The following is a 15,191-nucleotide window of genomic DNA, read 5'->3' as shown; positions in this document are numbered from 1 at the left end:
GTGTGATGATCTTGTTTTCCTCCTAGGAAGCTTGGGCTAGCACACTGGGGGCTGATCTCTTTTTATCATCACAAAACAACTGGGATAGGCTAGGCCAGGAACTAATGACTGGTCCAAGGTTGCATCATTAGCTTCATGGTTGAGCAGGGATTTAAATATTTATTTTCTTCATTTATACCATGCCTTTCTCCCCAGTAGGGACCCAGAGTGGCTTATATCATTCTCCTCTCCTCTGTTTTATCCTCGCAACATCCCTGTGAGGTTGGTTAGGCTGAGAGTGTGTGGCTGCCCAAGCTCTCCCAGCAAGCTTCCATTGCAGAGCAGGGATTCTAATCTGGGTCTCCCAGATCCTAGTCCAGTACCAACCACTACACCATACTGGCTCTCGTTACAAGTATCTATCTGAAGCTGCCATATATAATATGAGCTGTCTGACCTGGTATCATTTACTGTAATTGACAGCAAGGAGAAACCAGGAAGGAGAAGAATAAAAGGGAATGTGATAGCTTATACATGGAGAGAAGTTTGTCACATAAGCGTTGCATAGTGGCACACAAAGAGAAGTTTTGTTTATTTAAAGCATTAGTATGCCGCGATGGCAGAACCAAGCAGAACTGAATAATAAAAAAGAAACAAACTGATCTAAGTAAAATAAAAAGCAACAAAACCACCGAATAAAATAGCCAATAAATGCATCAATAAAAATGCATAATATTGAGGCTTCCACTTTAATTTTTTTCTGCATTGACCAATACATTCCTTTTCTGCCATATCTCTGAACGACAACAAAACCAAGTAGAATCCATCCATTCGTTATGCAAAGCTCATCGCGGTTAAAGCACACAGGCAGTCCCTGCCCATTGTATTTTTTTCATGCACTTTGCCATTATCTCAGCATTCTCCGTTATAGATCCCTCTTCCCAGTGTTCTTGCTCACATATGGATGCTTAACACTGCTTTTGAAGCCACCGCTTTTTCTTGTGCTGAAACAACTGATTATGATTTCTTTTTTTAAAAAGGTCAGTCTCTGGGTGCTATTTTGCTTCTCCTGCACAAGTAAAGCAGCATGTAGGAATGTTCCCTAGACCTGACAAATCCATCCCCTCCCCTACCATGGAGCATCTGTACTGCAACACTGTTGAGTGTGTGGTTTTGCTTGTTTTCTTCAGTGGTCCCTACCCCTTTTCCACTCAAAGATCTCATTCTATTTTTCTCAGGGTGTAGCCTAGAAGCTGTGGATTTGTGAAAAATTTGTAGAATTTGTATTGTAAATGCAAACATCAATCATTATACCAAAAACAATCCAGCAAAACTCAGCAGCAAAGGGGGAAAGGGGAGGAACCTGGATGGCTCTTTCCTTAAAGCCAAGCTGCATGTTTATGTAGAAGATCCTCAATAGGTTCTCCTGACATTTTCTGCAATATTAAGCCACTGGAGTCGTGGCACAAGGGCAGTGTAAGTTAATCCTTCCACTCTGCACAATTAATCCAATAGAAATCTCTTTGACTGCTAAATTATTATGGGAAAAGCAGGTACAATATGGATAATAGCAGCTTTCCCCCTAGGTGTGGGGGGGGAATTTTTACTGGGAAATAATTGAATGTATGTAGGGGAGAATACTCCCCAGTGCTATGATCCTGATTGAAATGTTACCTCTGCTGCTGCTTTTGAAAGTTAGTGAAAGCCCCAGGAGATCCTATCATGGATCTCTTGCACAGCAGGCTTTCGTGGCAATGGCACGGCCACAACGCTGCCTACAGTGCTGCCCATCCAGCATCTGGTTTAGGAGGGCTATACTGGCTGCTGTGGGGGAAGCTTTGTGTGTTCCTGTACGAGTGTGGGATAAACAAGGTTTGTCAAACCAGATTCAGTATTTATATTTTGCTTATTTGCATGAAACATTTTAATCCCACTTTTTTGACTTTAGCTGGGTCTGCAAAGCAGTTACCCTCCGTTCAAATAGCAAATACAACATCGACAACCATCACACCCAAAAACAATCAAGCAAAAAAACTCAGCAACAGATTGGCAAAAAAGTAACCTCGGGAATGAGTTCTAATCACGACAAAACTAATACCACCTTTTTCATTTACCTCCTTAATGCCAGCACCGAGGGGCCATAATTGCATTCCCTAGAAAAGGTAAAAGACTAATAAATGAGTTCTAGAACAAATTAAGCCTGAATTCTTCCTAGAAGCTAAAATGATAAAACTGAGGCTGTCGTACTTTGGTCACATCATGAGAAGACAAGATTTTCTGGAAAAGTCAATAATGCTAGGAAAAGTGGAAGGCATTAGGAGAAGAGGAAGACCCAAAATGCGATGGCTTGACTCAATAAAAGAAGGTACGTCCTCCAGTTTTGGAAATCCGAGCAAGTCTCTTAATGATAGGAAGCTTTGGAGGTCTTTTATTCATAGGGTCGCCAAAGGTCGGAGGCGGTTTAATGGCACATAACACACTCAGATAACTTATTTCATAACCCTGGTAATACTACCAAAGAGATGCTGTTTACCAGTGGGGGCATGCAGACCAAGCCCCTGAGGATCACTAAGTGTTCAGTAGGCTCATATGAACCCCTGGTCCCAGATCATTTAGTAGAACTGTGATTCTCGAAAGCTTATGCTACAATAAAGTTGGTTAGTCTTAAAGGTGCTACTGGACTCTTTTTGATTTTTCTTGCTGTTTTGTTTTTGTTAAAGAAGTTGAGGCTTTCATGTGCAATCCTCAGTGTGCTTTCCTGGGTAAATCTCATAATAGCTTTGCTGATCATGTCGAGGGCAGTCATAACCAGTCCCTCTTTTGCAGGATCTCCAGCGGTTGCAGTTTCCCACTACCAGAAGGCCATCCTGCTTAGCCCCAATCATCACGTGGCCATGGTGAACCTGGGCAGACTTTACCGTTCATTGGGGCAAAACAAGGATGCTGAGGCTTGGTACAAACGGTAAGGAAGACAGGAAAAGAGAAGTCTGGCAACCCTCCTCTGTAGGGCTGAAACTCTTTTTGTTAAAGTGCCCCCCCTCCAAATTCTGGATTTATTCTAGGAAAAATGCAAGTTGTGGTTCTCTGAATGAATTATGCTTTACACATTCTTATCATCTGTTGTATTTGGGAGCATCTTTGAAATTTTTTTGCTGACATTTTAGGATATTTTTGTAGGCGCTAGAGAAGCAAAAATAGAAGATGGGCATGTGCCAAGGAAAGGAGTCGTGCAGGCGTGACGGAAGGCGAAAGCAGAGCAAAGAGCAGAGAGCTGATTAGGGCATGAGAGATCCCCTTTCAACAGTTAAAAGCCTCACATATGACTGCTTTTGTGTCAGGTCCTTTAGCAGATGCCTTAACTTTCATGCTCTTTGCTTTTTCACCTCCAGTTCTTTCTGTTTTGGCTGCTGTCCTTCAGGGCACTGAAAGTGGCACGGAATGCTGAAATCCTGTCTCCCCTCGGAGCGCTGTATTACAACACAGGGCGCTACGAAGATGCACTAAAGGTTTACAGGGAAGCCGCAGCCCTGCAGCCATCTAACAGGGAGACCCGGCTGGCCTTGGTGAGTGTGTGAGCGGAACAATCCTAAAAACCATTTCAATCTTAGCAAGGCTTTCCAAAGCTTGATAGGCGTGACTTTGCTAGCTCTGACTCCTTGTGAAATACGCGTCTCTCTCTCTCTGCCTATTTTTTTCCTTTGAAAGCTGCTGTCACCAAAAGGTTCTGAAATACCATACTTGCCAGTGCAAGTTAAGGACCATTATCTTTTTATGGCTGTGCTCAATGGCTGCAGATGCCACCTGTCATTTCATGCTTGTCCTTGCATTTTTAAGACTTGAATCTGATTGCTTTTGTACCTCACATCAGAAAGATAGCCACAGGTCAAACTCTAGCTCAGTGGAAAGGATAGCTGCATTGGGGGAGGGGGCATCTCAGGCCTCCGGCCAAAAGCAAATAGCTCACATTTTAAAAGCTAGCGGTTTCTTTTGTCCCCTGTTGTTTTGCCCGTTAGACAAAGCCAGGCTGTGAAGGTTATATAAGGAAGAAAAGACAGAGGACATGTTTAAACTCAGTCTGAAAAAGGACCATGGCTCAGTGGCAGAGCCTCTGCTTTGCCTGCAGGAGTTCCCCGGTTCAGTCCCTGGCGTCTCCTGTTAAAAGGCTCAAGTTGGCGGTGATGCAAAAGACCCTTACCTGAGACTGGGAGAGCTGCTGCCAGTCTGCAGAGACAGTATTGGCCTTGACGGATCAAGTATCTGATTCAGTAAGGCAGTTTCATGTAATCAGGTTCCCATTTTCATTTCTGAAATCCGCCAGAGATGCTTACAGAAGGTGTATGAATCATAATCGCATTCAGTGAGTTTAATATCTTCTATATTACAGTCTTAAGTATGCCTCAGGCCTCCTTACCTGCTTTGATGAAGTCAAATGCTCAACAGGAAAATTGGGGCGCCTTTTATTCATTGTTTGCTTTTTATAGGCTCAGGTTTTGGCAATGATGGGGCAGACGAAGGATGCAGAAAAAATGACCAATCATATTGTGACGGAAGAGGCTGAATGCCTGGAGTGCTACCGCCTCTTATCAGCCATCTACAGCAAGCAGGAGAACTACAACAAGGTACAGATGCTGCTCTGGCAGGAAAGCTCGTGGTCCAAGCACTCAGTCAGAGAGCAGCTTTTGTATGTCTTGAAGGGTTTCCAAAAAGTTGTGTTTCATGTGGTTTGTGCATGTTTTGTGGAATGTATTATGGCTAGATTGGTAAAGCAGAAACGTCTAGTTAGAGGACAGGCGAAGTTCAGAGTTGGGCATTCCCCTCCCCTAAAGGTGAGCACACATGCCATCCTCGTATACAGTGAGCTGAGCACTGCATTCAAGGCAAAATCGAATATGCTGGTTTGATATGTATTTTAGGCTGCAATCCCAATGACACTTTCCTGAAAGGAAGTCCCATTGAATAAAATGAGACTTAATTCTGAGTCGACCTTGTTAGGTTTGCTCTCTTAGGCTTACAAATAAGCCCACAAAAGATTCTAGATGGGCAGGCCAGTCCTAAGGTCTGAGTCACTCCCTATAGACTTTTTCAGGAGAGCCGCACCTGCGCCAGAGTTCGGCAAGGCGAGGCCGCCACCAAGAGCACCTGCCCACCGTGCCCCTGAGAATCTCGCCCACACCAGCCAATGGCAGCACCGCTCCCCTGACAGGCAGGCGAGGGGTGAGCAGCGGCACAGCCAATGAGGTGCCCACCAACACCCCCTCTGTCTGGGAACAGGCATCCCTGCTGGGGTGGGGGTGGGGAGCAGAAGTAACACTGAAGGTGCAGATAGGGCACCCACCCTTTCACCTGTCCAGCCCCCATTTCTGATGAGGGCTAGACCGGTGGCTGCAGCTCTGTGCGCCTGCAAATCCTCCCCACCGCTGCTGCCCCTACAAGAAACAGGTTCCCACTCCCTGAAAGTGGGACCAGAAAGGCAGCAGGACCCAGTGAGGGTCACACTCGCAGGCTGCAGCACTTGGGATCAGCCCCCAGGCTCTGGAGAGGCAGGTGTGGGGGCAGGTACTTCAATGAGTGACAGGAATGCCCATTAGAAACCACACAAGAAGCCAGAAGGCCCGTTGGAGGAGATGGGAGTGAAAAGCGCCCACAGACTTGCAGCAGCGCCATTTAAACACATCACTGCATCACAAAGATGCAAGGAGAACGCGGGTTGGACCTCGAGAGCCATGCTCTTGTCCTTGGGTGATGCCCCGCAGAGTGGACTGATGGCCTGCGGGAGCAGAGAAACTGCTCTGGGGGCTGTCATCCACTCCCTTCCCGCGCCAGATTGTCAAGTCCATCCTGCCTCCACAAGCAGTGAAAGGAAGGGTGGTCCATCCTCCCAGAGGAGGAGCCCCGGAGATCCCAAGATGTCACTCCACATCCCCCATCTCCCAGCAGCAACCTCCCCCTTTGCTCGCATGCAGCGGTCACCTGCCTGGCTTATCAGATGCCAGCAGCTCTGTCTGTCAGCGAATGAAAGTCTTCCCCTCACCCTGCCAGACATTCATGGGCCACACTTCAATTCTCACCCCACTGCCTGAAGTTACATTGAGAGAGGAAGGGGGCAGGGAAGCTGGACGGGCGCCACCTGGTACCTGCTCCTTCTGGCAGCAGAGCCCACCTCATCCATCCCAGCCCTGAGCCAGGAAACATTTGCGGGGATGTGTGAAAGGACATCCCTATGGGGAGTTGGGGCGGGGGCTACTGTCATTGTCAGGAAGAAAGAAAACAGACAGGCAGTTTGTTGTTTTTCAACACATTTTATTAAACTGGAAAAGGTGAAGAGGTTCTCTGATAGTGTTTCCCGCCAATGTCCCTCAGCTGGAAAGGGAGCAAAGGCAGTTTGCGGAGCAGTCAAAGCTGCAAAATCCATCCCTCGCAGGGAAGAGGTTGAGATGCTGGCTTCTTTGGGAAGCTGCTCCCTGGGCTGGACCTGAATGGCAGTCACGGAGGATCACCAGGGGCTGGAACAGCCATGCTCATTGGTCTCCCTGACAAGTTGTGACCTGCCTGCAAGGGAAAGAGACACGTGTGGCAAGAGACCCAGCCCTGTCCGAGCCCCAGCCCAGTCTGCCACATTCTAGGAGGGTGTCCAGGGGTAGGAGCGGCTGTGGCAGATCCAGTATCACAGGTCCAGCCCGCAACCAGATGATGCATGGCCCTCTGGTGAGAAAGCGCTGTGCATCAGAATGGTCTTATCCTGTGAGGGAGAAAGTCAAGGGGCTGAGCACCCTCCCATCAACCAACAGGGAGTTACAAACACCCTGTCAACCTGATCTGCAGCTGCTCTTCCTCCTCTGCCGGGAGGGGCCCCGGCTGAGGGAGTCTGAACAGAGCCCCCGAATGGGTAGCAGGTGCCCCCCCCATGGCTGCGTGAAGAGCCATTTTCTGAGCAACTGTCTCTGGCAAGCAGCCACTGCAGCTGACCTGCCCCCCCCCCAATGGCGAACTTCACCTGTAGAGGCTGTTGTTTGGCAGGGTTCAGGTGAGGGGGGCAGCTGGCACAAATCAGCGAGTTGGGTTAGCCGCCGCTCCAGCTCTTTCTTACCTGTCAGTGGTCCCTCACTCCTTCCTGATCTGGGACTCCAGAATCAGATAATCTGCAAGCGGGACTTTGCTCTTCTTCCCTTGACCGAGTGCAAACTGCTCCCAATTTTCTGATAAGTTGCTCCAGTGCACTCATGACCTGCCACTGTGAGTACCCACTCTCCCACCTTATGCACAAAGTCCCTGCGGCAAGAGGCTGCTGGGCAGAGCCTTTGGCTGCCACTCACTTACCTGAGTTCATGAGCGCACAGCTGGAGGTTATGTAGGGTGTGTGGGCAGCTGATTGGGTGCGGGGAGGTGGACTTGCCCACCCCGGAAGCGCACATGGATTGATCCCCATAGTAGTTGCCATCCTATGACCTGTTTGGGCCACTTGGGTGGGGCTGGGTGCTGGGAGGGTTGCCCGAGTTTTCCTGTTCAATGGGCGCCTATGGGCTATGCCCCCTTTTTTCATGGTGTAACTTGCTGCTGCTGCAGGGGGCATTCCCAGGCTGGGGCAGATTTGAAAGCTGACTGACTTGTGGCCCGCCCCATGCCCTGCCCCCTCTGGCGCTGGCGTGGAGACTTGCGCTGCACTTATGCGTCCACCTGGCTGCCAAGCATACCCGCTGGTGGCTACCCGTCTGCAGTAGTGTGCCTCGGGCAGGGGCGGGCCACATTAATTTATGTGGACTAGACCATCCTGCGTCTTCAGATGCAATACGTGGAGATACTCTCATGCATCTGAAGAAGTGAGCTCTAATCCGGCAAAGTTATTTGGGGGGGGGGGGAGTGGTTAGTCTTCAAGGCATCTCAAGACTTCTGTTTTCAGTAGGTTTTTATGCCCTTCTTTTAAATTCAGTCCAATTCTCTGCCCCCTTTTAAAATGTATTTATTTATAATATCTATACCTTCCTTCACTAGATAACTGTCTGCAATGTGGCTTATGGCAATAATAATTATTTAAAATTTTAAAACAATAAAATAAGAAGATAGAAGAACAAAAAGTGCAGCAGGAAGAGAGAAAAAATGCAATGTCTATAACATACAACAGTCCAAAACAACATCAGAGTTTGTAATTAGTTGACCACCTCAGAAGGAGGTTCTGAGGGGTACAAGGTATAGTGGCACGTGGTGAACTGAGGTGTAAGGATATGGCCCAAACTGTCCATATTTGTAGCTTGGAAAAGCGTCACTGCTCCATACAGCACGTGCCAAAGCACGTGCACCTCAAAGCAGGAGTCTCAAGGGTGCCTCTTTCCTCAAATTTGTATCCTCCTCCTCTTAGGTTATAAGGAACCACCTTGTCAAGAAGCCCCATGCTAAATAGAATTATGTATATATGTTACAATTATCTGACATCTTTATGTGTTCTGATGAGACAGCAGTAACCAAAAAGCGTCTCTCTCTGTCTCACTGAGCCTTTTTTGCTAAATCACCCCTTTGGGCCCAGTTTGCTGCAGTTCTTTGTTTTCATTTATGTTATTCTTTTTGGTTATGCTAATCTTGATATGTAATTCATAAGGAAAAATATTGTATAAATCTTGGTTCACCTACCAACATTTTCCCTTCTGTTAACCGTGAAATTTAGGGGCTTTCCTTAGATTATGTCACAGAATTGACTGCAGCCAGTCGTGGCTGTTTTCTGAGAGCGTTTGTGAAGCAATCGGAGTAAGTGCCAGATGTACATTACCTCCTTGAATGATGACATTTGGACTGTATTGAGAACAGGGTGTAGACAATATAATTCTGATTTCTATCCAGATGGGGGAAAAACTGTTAATGAGTGTGTCACCCTTCAGTAAAATTACCTTGATAGATATTTCAAAAATGCCTTTATTTCTGTTTGTCTCATTCACTCATCACATAGGTGGGCCCATATAAGAATCTTAAGTGTACATCTAAAACACATGGGTGAATCACCCCATCAGAAATGTTTTGGAATTTCTAGACAAACCACTTTTATTGCTCTGTGTGTGTGTGTGTGTGTTTTGTGCTTTGTCTGCATGCAGGCCCTTGAAGCCATAGATAAAGCTCTACAGCTGAAACCAAAGGATCCCAAAGTCATATCTGAACTCTTCTTCACAAAAGGAAACCAGCTAAGAGAGCAAAATCACTTGGACAAGGCTTTTGAGGTAATGAAACATAACAATTTGTAAATCTCATCGCTACACATAGACCACTTATTTAATAAAACAGAACACAGTACACTGGAACTGGCTTGGTTTTTATTCAAATTAACACAAGACGTAGCTGAGAAATCCTGCAGTAGTGGGCTACCCCAATGGAGAGGGCAATACAGAAATTCAGTCTTCCTTCTCCTGTTGTATCTGAATTACTTTTAGCTTATAACAACAACATTTGATTTATATACCACCCTTCCAGTCAACTTAATGCCCACTCAGAGCGGTTTACAAAGTATGCCATTATTATCCCCACATACAAACCAGCTATCCGGAGTAAACAATATATACAAAATATCAAGCTTTTAATAATTCATATAAAGTGCAAAAAAGTGCTTCAGTGCTAACAGTCAATAATCTCAATTAGTCCAATTGTTAACATATCCAACTGGTGGAAAAGTACAGACAGTTTAATATACTTTCCGGAATGCACGCAGGCATTCAGTGATAGATCCAGAGAATTTTAGGTATCAGTCTCCGCCGCGTACGCTGGCAACAATCCGCTTTTAAGTTCACATTCAAATAAACATGCCACAGTGTAATATTAATATCCCACAGTCTCTAGAATGCACCACTATTATCAATAGTACTATGGATGGTAGTCTTCGTAGCGTACGCCTACAGAAATCAACGTGTAGCCTTGTAGTAAGACAAGCCACGTCAAGCCACGCCTGTGGGTTTTGCCAGCATAGAATCTCCGCCACTTGAATGCTTTTGTGGTTTCAGGAGCCTGGACCACCATCCAACTTCTGACAAAGGACAGACTCAGTTTCTTTGATGGAATTACTTTGAATTTGGGAATGCTTCTTGTAGAGTAGCTGAAGGAGGCCCCAAATGTCATGCAATCCTACCTCCCCTGTGCAAGCAGAGCTCTTTACTGTTGTTGGATTAGCATATCTAGTAAACATAGTACAGAGAGACAGCAAAGTGTTTAGAGTGTTGGACCAGGATTTAGTTAAAACCCCTCCATTCTGCCATGGAAACTCGCTCAGTGACCTTGAGCCGTGACTCTCTCATAGCCTAACCTATCTCAAAGGGTGATTGTTGGGTCCCCATCAGGGAGAAAAGCAGGGGTATAAATATCTAAATACACAAGTAGGGGGCAGGAATAGGGTTGCCAACAGGCCTGGACAAAAATACCCTGTCCTTTTAATAGAGGCTTGCTGTGTAACAATGGGCAACGGAAGCTTTTCATGGCATAGAGCTAAATAACATCCCTTTAAGCCTGTATTAGGGAAAGGATTTTTTTTTCTTCCAGGCAAGTGGCAACCGTAGGCAGGGAGGGCACCCTGTAACAGAGATGCCTGTAGGGGAAAGAACAACTTGGGAATCACTTTATTCATTTTTTACTTATAAAATGTCTGCAGACTTCAAGCATGCATCCAATCTGAGCTGTGAGCTGCAAAGAATGGTGGTGGTCTAGATGCATAGCTTTTGATTTCAGCAGCAACGGTGTGTTTTGTTGTAGGGTTTCCCCAAAAGTTTGGTTTGCCCTTGAGCTCTCTAAATAGGAATAGATTCCCTCATCAGTTGAGTACTTTCACAAAATTTGGTTTGCTTTCTCCCCCCACACACACTTTTGCAGGGAAACCATCCATAACTCTTGCATCTTGAGCATGTTAAAAAAAAATCATGCCGTTCTACATGCAAACATTAGTGCTTCTATTTTAGAGACACATGTCAGTGGTGTGACTCTGACCTCTTCATTAAGATTTGCACTCCAGATACAGCCGCTCTAACTTTTAAAATCTTTACTTAATTTAGAGCTATAAAGTGGCTGTAGAATTCAACCCAGAGCAAGCACAAGCCTGGATGAACATGGGAGGGATTGAACATATCAAGGTAAGAAGATTCACACACCAGGGCTTTTTTTCTGGGGAAAGAGGTGGTGGAACTCAGTGGGTTGCCCTCGGAGAAAATGGTCACATGGCTGGTGGTCCTGCCCCCTGATCTCCAGACAGAGGGGAGTTTAGAGTTAATCTAAACTCCCCTCTGTCTGGAGATCAGGGGGCAGGACCACCAGCCATGTGACCATTTTCATGAGGTTCCGGAACTCCGTTCCACCGCGTTCCAGCGAAAAAAAGCCCTGTCACACTCTTTTAGTAGGGGAGAAGGGGCAGAGAGCACCTCAGAGCCATCTGACCCAGGGTTATGGGAAAGGCTGTAGGTGAAAGCCACAGTAGCAACAATTGACATTAAGTCGACTGCTTCTGGGAGTCTAAAAACAAAAACTTGGCGGCCATTTTGGTCCCCTAAAAAGAGCGAATGCCTTTTATTTGGACCTGCTGAAAAAATCGTGTACAAACAGTTGACTAGTGTGTCAGAACAGCTAGCTTTTTTCACCCTCTTTGGCCTCGTACATCCACCTGAGAAAGATTTCTGTGCATTTCCAAAACTTACACATGTATGGAAGATTACTTCACCAAAATTAAAGGGAATAGAAGTATCACAGGGAGAAAATGCTGAGAGAAGTCCACAAACATTGATGAGCTAAGAATGGTCATGTTTAGCATTTCATTAGCATTGGACTTATTTATATCTTGCCTTTTGTCCATACTGGAACTTGGGGCTAATATACATCAGGCTGTCACGAGATGTCCCATTTAGGCACTAACTAGGCATTAGGGGTTCCAGCAGTGTTTTACTTAATGAGAGATTTATAGAACAGGCAGTGATGTTCCACCAGAAGAGAACATGCCACAGAATCTTCCTGCTGCCCTCTTTTTTGCAGGGTAACTACATCATGGCCCGTGGCTATTATGAGAAAGCTTTACAGCTGGTTCCCAACAGCAAGCTGCTGAAAGAGAATCTGGCTAAACTGGATCGCTTAGAGAAAAGGCTGCAGGAAGTTCGAGAAAGAGGATAAGGGACAAGACGATGAACGTACACTTCCTGGTGATGAGAGAATGCGGCAGAAAGCTCTACCTTTTCCCACAAAGAAGCAGCCTGAAGAGAGGTGTGGCGGTGATCCAGAATCAGAGGGACCATAAATGGGTTGGAAGCCACCTTGATTCATCGCGCTCCTTAGGTCCTGCTGTTTCTCTCTGAACGTGTTGTAGAATGGGTGACAGCTTCATGTTCACCTAGATCTGTGTTTGGGGATGCTTCATTCTAGGTCCATTAAATACTCAGTGTGGGAGATGCATAAGGAAATGGGCAGCTCTCATTAAAAATATCAAGCACAGAATCATGGTGCGGGAAGCAAGATGATGGTCTGTTACAGCACAGACCGGGTACGGGGTGTATGGAGTCCATTACACGGGCTTGCTAAAAGAAGTCCTTTACTTTAGACGGCTCCTGGAAACAGGCCCATCACTCCAGAAGACTGTGGCAGCAGTCAGCCAGGGAAACATGGGAGGAAGCTGTGATGGCTACAGTGAAGGAGACAGTAGCCATCTTCAAGGCCCTCTTGGGGATTCTGGAAGTAATTCCTTAGATGTAATCAGCTGTCATCCAAGGAAGAGCCAGGTGCCGCTGCTTTTCAGCTGAACGTTTTGATCCTTAAGAGAGATTTCAGAAGAGATGTCTCTCATCAGGAAGGTCATTTTTTGTGTGTGTGACAGTTTACGTTCAAGATCTCACAACAGAAGATAGCTAGGTTTGCTTTTCTCCACCGGAACAGTGGGTTTCTGTAGAGAGTTAAATGGATTGGGCGGGGTGGGGAGCCAGTTCCAAAAACAGCTAAACAGTTCTCCTTGTATTTGTGACATTAAAGATTGCAGCTGCTCCTGGAAAATAATTTAAGTTGGTCAAAATATATAACAGCTGTGATCCAAAGATAACCCCCCACACCCAGGCATGTGTGCATGCAAGCTCCTTCATGTGCGCGCGCGCACGCGCACACACCCCAGCTTCCTTTTCCAACGGCAGAACCTTCTGTTGGGTCAGAGTCTGATTCTGATGGTCTCCTGGAGTGTGAGGGCAGTTTGCCAGTTGGCACTGGGAGCTGCTGCAGGAAGGAGAGCGTCAGAATGCCCGCTGCCAGAATGCCCACTGCGTGCCCAGAAGTCCTCTGAATGGGCCTTTGAAGCTTGGCAGAAGTCCCGGAGAAGTTTTAACTGACCACAGAGGTTTGCGATTGGTTTGTTTGCAAGATTCAGGGTGGAGACCCAAGATTTTTTGAAAAGTCTATTTTTTCATGCAACAATTCCACATCTCTCATTTGATAAAGAATATGGAAATATGTGACAGAAGAGAATTCATATCATACAGGGTTGGGCGTTTTTATTTTTGCGTGTGTGCGAGAATTATTTATTTATCATAATAAAATGCTATATATATATCTATATATCACTTTTATCTCTCTCTGTGTGTAAGAGCCGAGATGACATCTTTTCCGACCCGAAATGTAATGTAACTTGTGGCTGTTGCTTTTATTTTTATGAAGCTAGAGAAGGTGGCAACCACAGAGGAGAGGAATGTATGTGAATGCTGTGGATATTTGTGAAGCCATTGGATGCCCTTGAGCGGGAAGTAGATTCATCCCCCCTTGACTCTTGCACCTGCTCTGTTTACTCCGTGCTAAAATGAGGATTCCATAGGCTCTTGATGATAAGATGAAGAAGCCCTTCATCACAAAGCCGTTGCCCATTGGGTCATATGAACAAGACTGCCAAGACTCTGAGCAAATGAATGCCCAACCCTGGGCTCCAGTAAGCATAACAAGGAAATAGGCAGCAGTGCTCTGTAACCCAACACATTCCTACCTCTTACTACAAATTGGCCCCACAGAAGACTGCTTGTGCTATATTTTACAATCCCTGTCAAATTGGGGGATACAGATGACCATTCACTAATTGGTAGCGCCAGGGCTTTTTTTCTGGGAAAAGAGGTGGTGGAACTCAGTGGGTTGCCCTTGGAGAAAATGGTCACATGGCTAGTGGGCCCGCCCCCTGATCTCCAGACAGAGGGGAGTTGAGATTGCCCTCCGCGCCGCTCGGTGTGGAGGGCAATCTCAACTCCCCTCTGTCTGGAGATCAGGGGGCAGGGCCACCAGCCATGTGACCATTTTCAAGAGGTTCCGGAACTCCGTTCCACTGCGTTCCAGCTGAAAAAAAGCCCTGCGTAGCGTTTTTTTTTGGGCCATCATAACCAAATTATGGCGACTCCATAGGATTTTCAAGGCAAGAGACATTCAAAGGTGGCTTGCCATTGCCTGTCTCTATGTAGAAACTCTCAACTTCTGTGGGGGTCTCCCATCCAAATACAAACTAGAGTTGATCCTGCTTAGCTTCTGATATCTGACAAGACTGGTCTAGCTAACCAGGTCAGGGAATTGGTAGCTTACAGTTTTTTAAATTACTCATTTAAAAACAGTCTTACCACATTCTGTCAATAAAATATTCTTGAGGTGGCTTAGAACACTCGGTTGAAATAGTAATAACCATAAGAAAAAAACCCATACAAATATTAGCATCCTAAATGTGTATTAGTAAAAACCATTGGAGTATAAGTAAAAACCATTAAAAGCAGTTAACGAAGGAGATAAAAATCACAAAGCATAAAATCCACAATCCATGTGTCCACTTCATAGCAATCCTATGGTTATATTGACCTTGCAAGCATTGAGGAATATTTTCCTGCAATTCCACACTTGATCAGACATTTGGGGAAGCTGGGGAGCAATAAAAATGCTTCTCAACACTTGACAGAATGATACATACTACCATTTGGTAAAAGTACTAAAGATGCAGATCTTAAGATCCTGAGTGGCCTTAATAGTTATGAGCCAGTAGCTGCAATCCAAACAGCATTTTCTTGGGAGTTAACCTCACTAAATAAAATGGGACTGACTTCTAAATTGGCCGGCTTGAGATTTCTCTAAGTGTAACCCAGTGGATTTAGAACTGGGAAATCTGTTCTTGGGTGCATTTGCTAAATGGGTATGATGGTTGCATATTTCATAGAGTGGTTGTGAATGCAAATGCAGTAGGATTATAAACTACTTCACAAATCTAAAATGTT

At 45.8% G+C, this 15,191-nt stretch overlaps 1 protein-coding gene across 1 annotated transcript in view; it reads left to right on the top strand.

Moving 5' to 3' along the window:
• The window catches only part of TMTC1 (transmembrane O-mannosyltransferase targeting cadherins 1), a 178,159-nt gene extending 164,129 nt beyond the window's left edge, over positions 1 to 14,030 (top strand). Inside the window, exons 15-20 of the mRNA XM_054989117.1 lie at positions 2,806 to 2,941; positions 3,398 to 3,542; positions 4,461 to 4,598; positions 9,057 to 9,179; positions 10,992 to 11,069; positions 11,959 to 14,030. Of these exons, the coding sequence (XP_054845092.1) occupies positions 2,806 to 2,941; positions 3,398 to 3,542; positions 4,461 to 4,598; positions 9,057 to 9,179; positions 10,992 to 11,069; positions 11,959 to 12,093 (755 nt within the window). The 3' untranslated portion in view covers positions 12,094 to 14,030. The remainder of the gene's footprint in view (positions 1 to 2,805; positions 2,942 to 3,397; positions 3,543 to 4,460; positions 4,599 to 9,056; positions 9,180 to 10,991; positions 11,070 to 11,958) is intronic.
• Positions 14,031 to 15,191: the final 1,161 nt, after the last annotated feature.

This window comes from Eublepharis macularius, chromosome 9, assembly GCF_028583425.1.
Source record: "Eublepharis macularius isolate TG4126 chromosome 9, MPM_Emac_v1.0, whole genome shotgun sequence".
NCBI lineage: Eukaryota > Metazoa > Chordata > Lepidosauria > Squamata > Eublepharidae > Eublepharis > Eublepharis macularius.
This window is presented reverse-complemented; position numbering and strand designations above follow the sequence as displayed.